The following is a 13792-nucleotide window of genomic DNA, read 5'->3' as shown; positions in this document are numbered from 1 at the left end:
AAGAATTTGTATAAACTTTTCAGTACTCATTTCCTCCTTCAAGTGTTGGGGAAGTTGGGCGAATTGGGGCACCTACTAGAAGAGAAATTGGTCATGGAGTGCTTGCAGAGAGAGCCCTTGAACCAGTCTTGCCTTCTGAAGATGATTTTCCTTACACCATACGTGTTGAGAGTACCATCACAGAAAGCAATGGCTCCTCGAGGTGAAAAAGCTTTTTAGCTAATCTGTAAAATAAAAATAAAAATAAAAATCATGTGTTTTTTAGGTTATTCCAAAATTTTAAAGGCATGATCAACTTATGTGATGAATATTTCTGCAGAAAATGTCTTCTTTTACTCTAAGAACTGCCCATTGAATCCTTTACTTGACATGATGGTTTACTCCTTAACATCAAGTTCTATTTTGTAACAGCATGGCATCTGTTTGTGGTGGTTGCTTAGCATTGCAAGATGCTGGGGTTCCTATTAAGTGCTCTATTGCTGGGATAGCAATGGGTATGGTTCTAGACACTCAGGAACTTGGGGGAGATGGAACTCCACTTATTCTTTCAGACATACTTGGATCTGAAGATGCCTCTGGAGATATGGATTTTAAGGTCATATATTCTAGAATATAAGTTATTTACTTATTTAGAGTGTTCAATTGTGTTAGAATGGTTAAATTATTACATTCACGATTTCCTAATAGTTTAAGTTTTTGGGATAATTGGTAATTTATCATGTTATCAGAAAAGAAGTTCAGGAGTTTGATCCCTTTCCCCCTCCTCTCATTCAAAATATTGAAAATCTCACATGTTGGGTTCAATTATTAAGGGGGAGTTTAGGCCCACACGTGAAGGGAAGTGTTAGAATATGGTTAAATGATTAAATTCATAATTTCCTAACAGTTTAAACTTTCGGGACAATTGGTAATTTATCAAATTGATTTCAAATTAAATTTTCTATTAGATTTGAAAATGCTTGTACTGAAGATGTGTTGCAGAATTAATGGAATGCCAAACAATTAAGATCAAAGGAAAATAACATGACGTGTGTGGTAAACAAAATGGTGGTTACAGGTTGCAGGAAATGAAGAAGGAGTAACTGCATTTCAGATGGACATAAAGGTGAGATAGTATCTACACATTCCAATTTATAGCTTCTTCAAAACCTCTCTTTCTTTTGTTGTTTGGTTAGGAGTAACAGCCATTTATTTGTGAATGCAGCATGCTATTCTGCTTCTATCCAACATCCTCCTTAGAATTGTCTGTGTGAATGTGTGTGTATATATAATAGTAATAAAAAAAATGAAAATAAAAACAAAAACAAAATCTTACTTATCAGTTTTTCTTGGAAATTTATCAGTAATGTTCAATAACTATATTTAATAAATAATTACAATTGATCCTTCTATGATAGGTGGGAGGAATTACATTACCCATTATGAGAAAGGCACTCCTACAAGCAAGAGATGGCCGAAAACACATTCTTGGTATGCTCTCTAATATTTATTACAAGAATAAATGAAAACTTATCTCTTTGATTTTCTAGAGGTGATATTGTTGCGAACATGGATGTAATTATTCTGGATTTCTTTTCAAATGGATCTTAACATTTTAATGTTGTAACCAACATGTACAGCCAATAATATAATGTCGGGTAAATTACATAAATGATCCCCAATCTTTACAACTTGTGTCAATTTAGCCCTAACCTTTCGGTGTGTGCCAATTTGGTCCCTACTGTTAAGTGTTGGATGGAAATTGTTGACTTGACAAACGGCCCAAATAAAAAATTATTTCTTTGTCACATCAACCAACACTTGTACAGCCACGTCATATTACATTTAAAAAAACAACTTAATCACATCTATTTCTCTCGTGTGTGCTAGCTCTTTAGATCACCACTCAACACTCCAAACTGCAACCCATAGCCTCTTCACTCATAAGAGAACCAAATATGTGGTATATTCAATCTACTTCGGTCCACACAGTCCATTTTGGTCCAATCAGTCTAATTCAGTCAATTGTGGTTTATTTCAGTTCACTTTGGTCTATTCCGTCCACTTTAGTGATGCTTTGAGGCTTTGAGAGGAGATGTTTATGTAGAAAGAGGAGCTACTTTCATTGACAATTATGTCACATTCTCAACATAATATTACTAGGTTTTTAATAAAATTATATTTTTCATATGTTATTAGTCTTTTTTTTTTTTAATATAAGTGATGAATTTACTGATATCTCTTTCCTCAGGTCATTCAAGTCATATAAAAAATGAACTGTTTGTACGGCGTGTTAACAACAAATTTCAACTCTACATTACATTATTTACAAAAGGGTTCGGTTAATGAGCGCCTTTAGAATATTTGTTAATAAACTATTTTAGAAAAATTTGAAAACTAATACCACTTTCATGAGAAATATAAAAAATAAGAGGTTTTCTTGGACAATTCGGGAGTGGGACTTACCCCAAGTTTGAACACCCATGACCCACCAGCTTGTGTCCTTTGACTCCTTTCCCTTTGTGATGAAACCCAACTCCATTCTTGTCTTGAAGAAAAATGCGAGCTTTCAGCGTTGAGAGAGAGAGAGAAGGTTGGGTTACTAGGGAAAGCGCCTGCTGTTGTGTGATTTAGATTGGTATTGGATTGAGTAGGAGAAGAAATTGTGTAGCCAAAGATATAAAATTCAGGGTTTTGACCTGAACTCTTAGGGTTTGTTTGGAATTCGCTTATTTTGCTGAAACTGAAAACTTTTTGCTAAAAGTACTGTAGATAAAGGTAAAAGTTAGTTGAAATAGTACAGTTGGACTGATGAATAGTATCAAAAAAGTACAGTAGAGCCTATAAATTGTAGCAAAAATAAGCTGACAAATTTCATCATGCCAAATGCACACTTAGTCTTATGCTAAAAGGTGTAGAGGAGCCTCCTGTTGCTGTCCAAGTCAGCATGGGTCCTAAGGTATTCTAAAGCTACCTAATCACACCATTCTTTAATTCATATTTCTAACTCTTGCAATCTATGCAATATCTCAATAAGAAGCTGGGAAGCACGGGTGTGGCTCCTGGAGTGCCGCATCCATGTCCAAGGCGAATCCTTTTTTTTTTTTTTTTTTTCAATTTCCGATTCAGCCCAATAAGGACCAATTCGGTCCAAAATGGGCCGAAACAGCCCCGAATCAGCCCAATTCAGGCCGAAATAAGTGTTTTTTCATTTAAAAAAATAACAATTAAAAAAAAAAAAAGGCAAAATGCACCGTTTGACTTTGGTGTTTTCTTTCCCTTTTTGTTTCTAGTGACACAAGACCAAACACATGGATTTATAATGTCTTTTATTGACCTTTTAATAGTGTAACATAACAGTCACCTCATTTATTGTACCCATATCTCCCATCCGTTTCTAAATCTGGTGTATGGAGAAAGCAGTTTAAAAAAAAAAAAAATCAATAATGAATTGATTTTTGGGCCTAAAGTCAGTAGAAAAACCAATTCAAATCAAACTTCTTATCTAGGAAGCACGGGTGCGGATTCAGTAGAAACTGCTTCCTGTATCACTTTCCTCTTCTTTTTTCTTATTCTATTTTTATTTTTTCAATCTCTTCTTTCCATCTAAACTTCCCTCCCCTTTGAAGGGACTTCAAGGAAAAAGATTAGTTAGTCTCACTATACTCTTTCTTTCTTTGTTTTGGCTTGCTTGGGTTCCCTTACTCAAAAATGGGTTGTATTCTTATGGAAATTTGATTTCTCTGTGGGTCTTTGAATGTGTTGGTGGTGTAAATTAGAAATTTATGTGTTGGTGGACATATTCAAAGAGATGAATGATGAGGTCTAATGAGCGATAAGGCTGGTTGTGGTTTGGATTTTGGAGTGATGAGTGATGAGTGATGAGCTAAAGAGTTAGGGATTTTTCCCCAGGCACTCACATGAGAAACAGACACAATGAAGGTTTTTTTTTTTGGTGTAATATGGTGTGGCTGTACAGGTCATATTACATAAATATGACTGTTGACGCAGCAATTTCCATCCAACACTTAATAGCATGGACCAAATTGACACAAGGCCTAAAGGTTAGGGACCATTTCTGTGATTTACCCTATAATGTACAATATTATATACTGTTTGCAGGAGTATCTCTCTCTCTCTCTTTTGATTTACCCTGTAATTTTTTTTTTCTTTTTCATAATTTGGTGGACTAACGGTTGAATTTTTCCTAGCTGTTGTGAGAAAAGGTGATTACCTTTTTCCCACTCTTGCAAGGAAATTACTCCTATTTCAGAACCAATAATTCCTTCTTCTTCTTTTTATTTCCAACAACTAGAAAAAAAAAAAAAAAAAAAAAAAAAAAAAAAAAAAAAAAAAAAATGGACAGTTAGTCCTCCACCAAATTAAAAAAGAAAAATTACACTGTATTAAAAAAAGAGAGAGATACTCCTGCCAACTGTATATAATATTGCATGCTAGTTTGCAAGAAAAGACGAAAATTACTCATGCAATTCATAGGTTTCTGGTAACTAACTGCTATTTGCAATCGTATGATAAAACTATGAGCTTCATATGTTTCCTTTAAATTGTAAGACTCAAAATTTGTGCTAATTCTCATCATATTACAAGTATGCTACAGGTTTTTAGTCTACGTACAGCAATTAGCCCTGGTCTCTGAGTTTCTTTTATTTTTTTATCTTTATTTTAAAGCAGATTTTATATTAAAGAAATCTGAGAGGTTTTATCCCCTAGTATACTAGTTATAAAAAAGAAGTTCTCTAGTAAATCACACTCTGGAAGTTTAATAAATCAAGAAATTCTAATAAAGAAAAATGCAGAGACCACCCAATTTATAATCCCTTCACACAAGGTTAAATATAAAGATTTGTGTGTGTTTGTAGATGGCTCCCTTCAATTGCCAATACTGGCTACATATACCCAAATGTCGTCTTGAATATTATTCGAAATTTCTCTTTCACACTTCCTGTATTCTAGATTGTTTCATTTTGGCAATAAAATTGTGACTACTTTAAAATAGATAATAAAATTAGGAAATTTCAATTTCAATTGATTAAAAACTCTTTGATTTAAATTCCTTTTATTTTGAATAAAACTTGAGGGTATTTTTTATTGGTTAGTTACACATGCACCCAATGGATCTTGAATCTACAACCTTCACCCCCCACCATGCTCTTACAAGAGAAGGAGGTACCAAGCTGGGGGATGTTTTGATACATCACATGTTGACTTTAAACCATCTAGAAATGATGTCAGAAAATTATGACTATTAGATATCCAGTGATCATTTGAACATTCCAGGTCTTGATGCCTACAATAGCCTTAGCCATTTTTAACTCTCTTTGTTACATACTTCTTTAAATAACTCTAAATCATTGTTCATATTGAAGAATTTATAAATAGAGTTCACAAAAGTTGCCAGCATTTGAATGCGATGCTCATTATCGTAACTTTTATACAACATTTTTTCTTGGTAAGAGAAAGGCTAAAAGGGTACTTTGACTTTTGATTGCCAATTTAGTGGTGTCAATAATTTACTGTCCTTTTTAACAACATACACTGCATATGAACAGTAGAGCATGTAAATATGATTTCTGTTCAGAAACTATTCATTTTTTGTTCTTTTCTACATGATCATGCGTCAATATATTATCTTCTACATATTTGATTCTCCTTTTAGCTCTCAGTCTAGTCTGTGTAGTCCTGTTTCTTTCAATTTCCCGGGTTCTATAGAGCCATTTAATAAGTGTTTTGTGTTGTCCTATCATTTCAAACTAAAATTAATTTTTTTAATTTTTCTTTAATGTTTGATAATTCAGCTGAAATGTTGAAATGTTCGCCTCCCCCCCTGAAAAGGCTTTCAAAGTATGCCCCATTAATTCACATCATGAAGGTTTGTTTATCACCTGTAGAACTCATTATATTGCTTGGTAAATTAAAATTGATGAACTGCAACATATAATGTATTCCCTCACCATGTTGTTTGTAGGTCAAACCAGAGAAAGTAAATGCTATCATTGGTTCTGGTGGGAAGAAGGTTAAGAGTATTATTGAAGAAACTGGGGTAGAGGCTATTGACACACAAGATGATGGCATTGTAAGATCAGAAGAAGGCTTTATCTTTAATATTTTTTTTGTTTTTGATATTTTAAATCCACAGTTTAGTCTATTTGAGTGTTTTTGATATTTGCTTTTGTAGGTGAAAATTACTGCAAGGGATTTATCAAGTTTAGAGAAGTCAAAAGCTATTATTAGTAATTTGACAATGGTTCCAACTGTTGGTGATATCTATAGGTATCCCTTTTTTCCAGTCAAAAGCTATTCTTCATTTATTAAGGAAAAGGCACTTTCCCCCCTTTATGTTTGGGGTAGTTCACAATTTTCCCCCTAAACTTTGAAACCGAACAATGTTTCTCTATGTGCAATGTCTAAAATACCCTCAACTAAAAAAATATAATACCAAAAATACCCCATGTCAAAACCGAGTAAGTTAAAGATTGAACAAACTACTAACTCCCAAAAATCCCAAACTAACAACTATCAAAGAAAACCATATAACCCCAAAAAACCCACAGGCCCAACATCCCAATCAATAACACAAATTGATTAAAATGAATATTAAAAATAAAAAAAAAGGTTAATCAAGTAGTTCTGAAACCGTATACCTCACACTCTTCCTTTTCTCAAAATTGGTTTAGAGATAGCTCAGTTTTCAAAACTCATAACTCAAACCCAAAACTCATAACTCCCTACTCAAACCTCACATTCACTCAAAAATTGCAAAACACTTGTTTGGACTCATAACTCAGTTGCATATCTTTACAACTTTTTGCCAAAACCGTGGACCCCACTCTCTGACACTACCCAGTGTTGCCTATTGTTGCTACCCGCGTCTCATTAACAAAAAATCTTCTTTTGCTTTATTTCTTTCACTATAGCATTCTCTCACTTTTTGATTTCTCTGACTCTCCCTCTTTTCTATCAAAATTCTTTGTCTATCTCTCTTTCTCTGTCTCTCCCCTCTTCACTCTATATTTGATTTTTTTTCCACTCTTCTTTGTTTCTTTCTTAGCTTTCTCTGTCTCTCCCCTCTTCAATCTGTATTTGATTTTTTTTTTCTCTCTTCTCTGTTTCTTTCTTAGCTGTTTTTGGTTGGTTTGAATCAATGGTTATTGGGTTTAAAGTGGTGGGTTGTTTCAGTGGTTGCTAGGTTCGGATTGGTGATGGCGGGTTTCGGTGGTGGTCATTTGGGTGTTGGCTGGGTTTCACAGTGGAGATCTAGTTTAAGTCACGGTGAAGATTGGGTTATGGGTCATGGTGGAGATCGGGTTTGAGATTGGGTTTTTGGGTTTCAGTTGTTTCTCGGTCTCAGTTCTTGTGTCTCAGTTTTAGTGGTGGTTGGTATGGAGAGTGGTGGAGGTGTGGCTTGAATCGGTTGGGGCTGGTTTTGTGTTTCGGTGGTGTGGATCGGTTGTTGGTTTTGTGGGTTGATTTTGGTGTTTTGGTGGTGGCTTGAGTTTCAATTTCACGGTGGTTGTTGGCAGCACTGGGTTTGTTGTGTTGGTGTTGTGGCAGTGGTGGGTTTGGTGGTTTTGGGTTATTTAGGATTGTTGTAATTTTTTTTTTTTTTTTTGGGTGATTTTGGAATGGGTTTGTTGGGATTTTGCTGGAGTAAAGAAATGTGAGAGAAAACGGAGAGAGGGAAGTGAGAAAAAGGGAAAATTTTGGCTAAAATATTGAGGGAAGTGAGATATGGTCTTCGCCCAAATTTGCAATGGTAATATCAAATAGGCTCTGAACTGACATGACAACACACAAGCTATGAGCTCCACGGAGTCCGAATATTTACGTTGGTGCCACTGAGTTTCCTATCTCAGTTTTTGAAAACACCCATATGCTGTTTCCTATTTCCATTACTCTAACTCAAATTTTTGAGTTTTGAGTGATGGAAACAAGGGTTGAAAACCAAGCCAAACAAGAATTTTTTAGTGGGACCCACGTGTTTTGAGAACTCAGTTATGAAAACTGAGTGATATGATCCAAAAACACCCTCTTCCAAACAGGCTCTAAGTCTCTGTCTTGGTCTTGTTCCTAATACCAAAGTTTTAAATTCCCACCATTTCTGAGTAATTTAGTTTTTACTAGTTCTGTTTGCTCCATGTGAAAATCGAATGAAAATAAACTCAAATCTCAAAACTTATATTTTTCCTTACATATCCTTTGTTTGATTCTGTAGAAATGAAAAATTAACTCAAATTGAAGTTTTTCTCTCTTAATTGACTAAAGTGGACCATTTTAACTTCTAATGTAAAGGCCTAAGCTTTATTTTCCCTCTCTTTTCTCAGAAATCAAACAGGTTCCTAGTGAAGGGGTTCACTTCATTATATATAAACTTTTTTTTTTTTGTGGTTATTTTATCGATTAGAAAGCCACCACTGCAAATGCCATTAGCATTATCTGCATCAGCTGCTCTGCTAGCTTTTGCCCTTGCCAATCCATCTAAAACAGAGTCCACAAACAAGTTCAATTTTTGAGATTATGTGGTTTTCTTTGATAGTAATTATTTTGGGGACTTTTGGGAGTTAGTAGTTTGTTTAATCTTTAATTTAACTGGTTTTGACTTGGGGTATTTTTGGTTTTTTTTTTTTTTTTTTAGTTGAGGGTATTTTATTGCACAATGAAATATTCTAGGAATCATAAAATTCTGTCAGATTTAATGCAGAAAATAACGGAATGGGGTCTATTGGGTCATTTCCAGGAGATGGAGGGGGACATTGTCTGGTTTCATAGTTTGGGGGGGAGGAAATTGTGAACTACCTTAAACGTAAAGGGGGGAAAGTGCTTTTTCCCCTTATTTATTTATTTGGGTTCAAGGAAAGACTACATTGATGCAATCATTTTTTTATTTATTTTTCTATTTGATGATTCATAACCCTGATAAAGACGTGCGTAACAAAGGTTCACACATTGATTCTCTAGTGGTCAAATTCCAGTGTGGACTAGGGTCTAGGGGTTCCAACTATTATTTGTGCTTAATTTGTGAGGTTGAGATGTATTTGATCACTTGCCTCTTGCTTTGTAGGAACTGTGAGATCAAATCAATAGCTCCTTATGGAGTTTTTGTTGAGATAGCCCCTGGGCGAGAGGTATATATTTCATCCCAATTTTCTTATAAAGCACAAACCTTTCCATGAGTTGATATTTTAATCTCTTATTGCTGACTATTATAATTGATTTTTTCAGAAATATGTACACACACACACACAATGATAGTTGGAATCCCTTATAAAGTTATATCCTACTTTAACCAGTTTTGTTTCTTGAGTTTCAGGCATGATGTTCCTGTTGTTCTTGCATAGAACAATAAAGTATTTAGTTGATGTGAACAAATGGATGTTATTCTTTTTCTATCTTCAATCAGTGAATAATTTATTTTTGCTTTACTCTTTAAAAATATTATTTTACACGTATTTAGGATTTCTTTTATAGAGGGGATAGGGATCAACAAGGTACCCTCCACAAAGAAATCTCAATTTTCAAGTTTTTGTGCAGGGACTTTGCCATATTAGTGAATTGACTTCAAATTGGCTGGCAAAGGCAGAAGATGTGAGCACATAGTCATTGTTTTCTTTTAATACCCATATACAGAGTTCATGGTAATCTTTTTTCTTTTTTTCTTTTTTTCCAGGCTGTCAAAGTTGGAGACCGTATTGATGTTAAACTTATTGAGGTAATGGCAATCTGCTATTTCATCTCCCCTACCCCCCCCCCCCCCCCCCAAAAAAAAGTTCTAAATATTACATGTTATCTGGCGACTAACAGCTTAACATTTATTTTGTTATCTGCCTTTGTGAGAAACATTGTGTTAGGTACCTCATTGCATTGTATCTCTTACACTTGTATTGTAACTCTAGTGACAGATAGTCCCAATTACCAGTGGATTAGTTAGGAGGGTTGTTGATTAGTGAGTTAGTTACTTAGCTAACTACTATTCTGTTAACTAGTTAGCAATTTTCTGTTAGTTAGCAAGGATTACTGGTATAAAGGGGACAATAGTGGATTGTTTTAATTATATGAATAATATTTCTTGACAATCGCTTGATTGCAATGAACATGATGAGAACCCAAATACCATAAGGAACATACAACAGAACAGATTCCCCCCCCCCCCCCCCCTTCTTCCCTTTGTACGCATTGTGGTGTAGGGTGTTATTGTTGTAGCATTTATTATTCACATAAATCTATCCCTTAGTTTCCACAACATATACTAGATAATACATTGGTTGCATTTGAATATGAATTTAATTTGTGCTCTCACACCAGAACTCAAGTTGCTGTTGTTCTGTTGATCATCTTTTATCTGTAAAGTCCTAGAACTAGTAAAATTTTATGTGTGTGTACACACACACACACACACACACATATATATGACAATTATAAAAGGGAGGAGGGAAATTTAAAATTAAAAAAAAAAAAAAAATTATTAGTATTTTTGAGGTTGATATGAAGGTTTGACATAAATCTCTTTAAATTGTATCTTTAGAAATATATCATTTATTAATAATAAATGCAAAAATGTTAAATGAAATGACTATGGATGTACTGCTATGATGATAATAAAAGGATAAATTATTTTTTAGCAGTTTTCTGAGAAACTTCTGAATATTCTTATCACATGACTTTTCTACTTGATAGAGAGCCTCTACAGCTTTATTGAAAACTTGATCAAATGATCCCTAGCCTCATATATTTTTCTTGATGAAGTTCGCTTTTTCGGGATCCCAACTGCTTAGTAGAACTTCTCTTTGATAATTATGAGTGTGTAATACAGGTAAATGATAAGGGTCAACTTCGCCTTAGCCGCCGAGTACTACTTCCTAATACAGAACCAGATAGTCCCAATGTAAAGCAGCAACCAGATAGCTCCACAAAAGATATAGTGGCTTCTCAAAAAGCACCTGGCAAAGGCTCAGCTAAGAAAGTAGTGAATGTTCCAAAGGATGGTTTAGCTGAAAAGAACATTGAACAACTCGGGGATAAAATTAGCACACCAAATTCAGAAAGTGCCCCTGAGAGTAATCCATCAGAGGATGATGCTCAACTCCCTCAAAAGAAGTTCATCAGGAGATTAGTGAGCCCTGCCAGAGATAGGCCCGATACAAACAAAGACAAATCAAAAAGCAGCAGTAAAGCAGTCAGTAGTGTCTCCAGCAAGGATGAGAATAGTTTAGTGAATGGAGAGGCTAAAATTGGGTAGCAAGTAAATTGGGTACAGATGCATGTTGTTTCCATTTCACATGGTCTGAGTGACAGTGCAAGAGGCTTTATGCTAACAGGAAGCAATGGTAAGAACTGCCTACTTCTATCACATATTAATAAAATTACAAAAAATTTCTTTATAATCCTTTTCTGCCAATTCTATTGGCATGAAAGAGCTACTTATCATTCACTGATTTGGTTCTCTCATTCAAGAGCTGAATACCTCATGTATTGGTCCAAATCTTGCTAATGAGGGTCTATATTTTCTTTTTTGTCCTTCTTTGTCTATTTTTGGGGTGAAGGGATCAAGGTTCTCTAGATTCCTAGGGTACTATAACGTGTAGAGTTATCTGAATCTCCACCCTTCCTTTAACAAATAAAGGTCAAGATTATGCCACATCAACAATCCACTAACTTAACTAAAACTTAATGCTTATAAACAAACAAACCCACTTGCTAAACCAAAATAATTCACAAACTAAAAAAAAAAAAAAAAAAAAATTGACAAAAAAGATTGCCCCTCCCAGCCTCCCTCCCCCCTCGGGCCCTCACAGTAATGGATCCAGATTCTGTGACATTTCTTGGGTATCCAGTCTGATTTTGATGGGTTTGGTGGTGGTGTTTGATTGGAGCTTAGGGCTTGGCTGCGGATTGGGTTTATGACGCCAGATATTTACACCATGGGAGGGGGAGAGTGGAGCTTCAGCGATAAAAATCAAAGCTTTCTCTTAGATTGGCATCAGAGATTACTTGAAGTCTAAGAAATCAGTTTATACAGAATGATTTATTAGTTATTACCATGATTTTAGCCTATTATCTATTTGAAACAAATTAACTATGGCATTGAAAGTTGTGAAATTTTCAACCAGCTCCTGTTGCATCTTTGTTTCATTAGTAGTCTGGGAGTTTACGTTACAATTTTTGTTTCGTTTATTAGAGCAAATTTTTTTCCTCGCTAAATTATCTTGGTTTAGCATGTGGGTTTGTTTCGTTAATATTGCAATTTTTTTGCTTGTTTAGAAGCATTAATTTCCTTTTTAATTAGTGGATTACTGATGTAGTATAATCTTGACCTTTTATTGTAAGAGTAAGAGTGGAGATTCAAAGAACTCCACACGGTAGAGTACCTTAGGAATTGAACTTTTATTGTAAAAGAAAGAGTGGAGATTTAAAGAACCCTACACGGTAGAGTACCTGAGGAAACCTAGAGGATTTGATCCCACACCTAATACCACCTGATAGGCTTAGATAACAGCTGTGTGCAGGCATCAACGGCATTGTTTTGCTTTCCTAATGATGTCTGATGGCTTTCTACTTTTACAACTCATTCAAAGTTCAAACTCATTATTGCATTTTTGTTTTTTGTTTTTGGTAATTTGTTGAGGATTTATAACCAGCCCAAAAGTTTGGGACAATGGATTTGTTATTGTCATTTTTAATTGATAAGTTTAACAAGACCCCAATGAGTTTTGAATCCATGACCTCACCTTTCACCCGGTGTGTTTTTTTCTTTTCTTGTTTCTTTTGATAAAACTTTAGGTCTTCGTGTCAATATTTTTTCATAAGTCTGCTTTATCCCTGGTGAGAAGACATTCATTCACTTTTTTTCCTGATCATTATGTACTGATAAAGGTGTGGACAAAATATAATTAATAGTCAAATTTTCCTAGCATGAAAATAAAAATGCAATTTAAATAAAAATCATGTAAATTTTTACTTAATGGCTGTTAGCTGACTGATGGATGAACGTCTTTGACAGGAAGAGTCCAAATACCATATTTTGCCGGTGGCAAGCATAAATTTTATGATAACCGTAGCAAATTGAACCTTACAGTTATGGCTTTCTGATCAAGTGTTTTGTAAAGGAAGGCTAAGGGGCAAGGGAAATATATTGAAGCAATTGACTTCAATTTAGAATTCCCATTTTTGGTGTTGCGTGTAAAGTGTCTCAGTAAAGTGCTTTGAAGTTAATGGTGCTTCGTCACTTCTGCTTCAACAGTCGCTTTTGAAGCAGTCAAAGAAGAATACTCCTTCCTATTCAATTTTCTTATTTATTGCTAGAATGTAAGAGTACAGCTTCTGTTGATGTTGATTCTGTCATTCTTTCTATTACTATTGTTCCAATGGCGAGAAAACTGTTGTTAATAATGCATTGGTCTCTATCTCTGAACGATTTATTTTCTGATCACTTCCAAAACCCCGGAGCATGCTAGTTATGGCAGTAGCCTTATTTTGCGACTTTCAAGATTGATTTAGTTGGAATTTGTCAATGACGCCCCAACACAATTTGAAGTAGGTTCATTTGCTAGAAGCTGTCTCCATGCTTTCTTGAAAACGTTGATGTTAGAGCAAAACTATGTTCTTGTCAACCACTATTTGGCTTACCTTATAAATTCCGTTCTCTCCTTTTCACTTAACATATAGGCTATGTGGCGTATTTAAGTTCTAACCTTCCTTTATTTTATTTTATTTTTTCATTTTTAGTAGTGTTAGGTAGTCATTGTGACGACTAATTGCAGAGAAAATTACTGGTTAGAATTGAACTTGAGTTTTCTGG

General features: G+C 34.7%; 1 protein-coding gene across 1 annotated transcript in view; it reads left to right on the top strand.

The window, feature by feature from the left end:
* LOC142610200 (polyribonucleotide nucleotidyltransferase 1, chloroplastic) overlaps nucleotides 1–13405 on the top strand; it is a 63539-nt gene extending 50134 nt beyond the window's left edge. The window contains exons 14-25 of the mRNA XM_075781950.1: nucleotides 24–202; nucleotides 412–595; nucleotides 1058–1105; nucleotides 1398–1470; nucleotides 5796–5869; nucleotides 5966–6073; nucleotides 6176–6270; nucleotides 9059–9122; nucleotides 9529–9582; nucleotides 9665–9706; nucleotides 10808–11321; nucleotides 12995–13405. Coding sequence (XP_075638065.1) covers nucleotides 24–202; nucleotides 412–595; nucleotides 1058–1105; nucleotides 1398–1470; nucleotides 5796–5869; nucleotides 5966–6073; nucleotides 6176–6270; nucleotides 9059–9122; nucleotides 9529–9582; nucleotides 9665–9706; nucleotides 10808–11233 — 1347 coding nt within the window. The 3' untranslated portion in view covers nucleotides 11234–11321; nucleotides 12995–13405. The remainder of the gene's footprint in view (nucleotides 1–23; nucleotides 203–411; nucleotides 596–1057; nucleotides 1106–1397; nucleotides 1471–5795; nucleotides 5870–5965; nucleotides 6074–6175; nucleotides 6271–9058; nucleotides 9123–9528; nucleotides 9583–9664; nucleotides 9707–10807; nucleotides 11322–12994) is intronic.
* The last annotated feature ends 387 nt before the right edge of the window (nucleotides 13406–13792 follow it).

Source organism: Castanea sativa, chromosome 9, assembly GCF_040712315.1.
Source record: "Castanea sativa cultivar Marrone di Chiusa Pesio chromosome 9, ASM4071231v1".
Classification (NCBI taxonomy): domain Eukaryota; kingdom Viridiplantae; phylum Streptophyta; class Magnoliopsida; order Fagales; family Fagaceae; genus Castanea; species Castanea sativa.
Note: the sequence above shows the minus strand (reverse complement) of the source record. Positions and strands in the feature narration are given on the sequence as shown.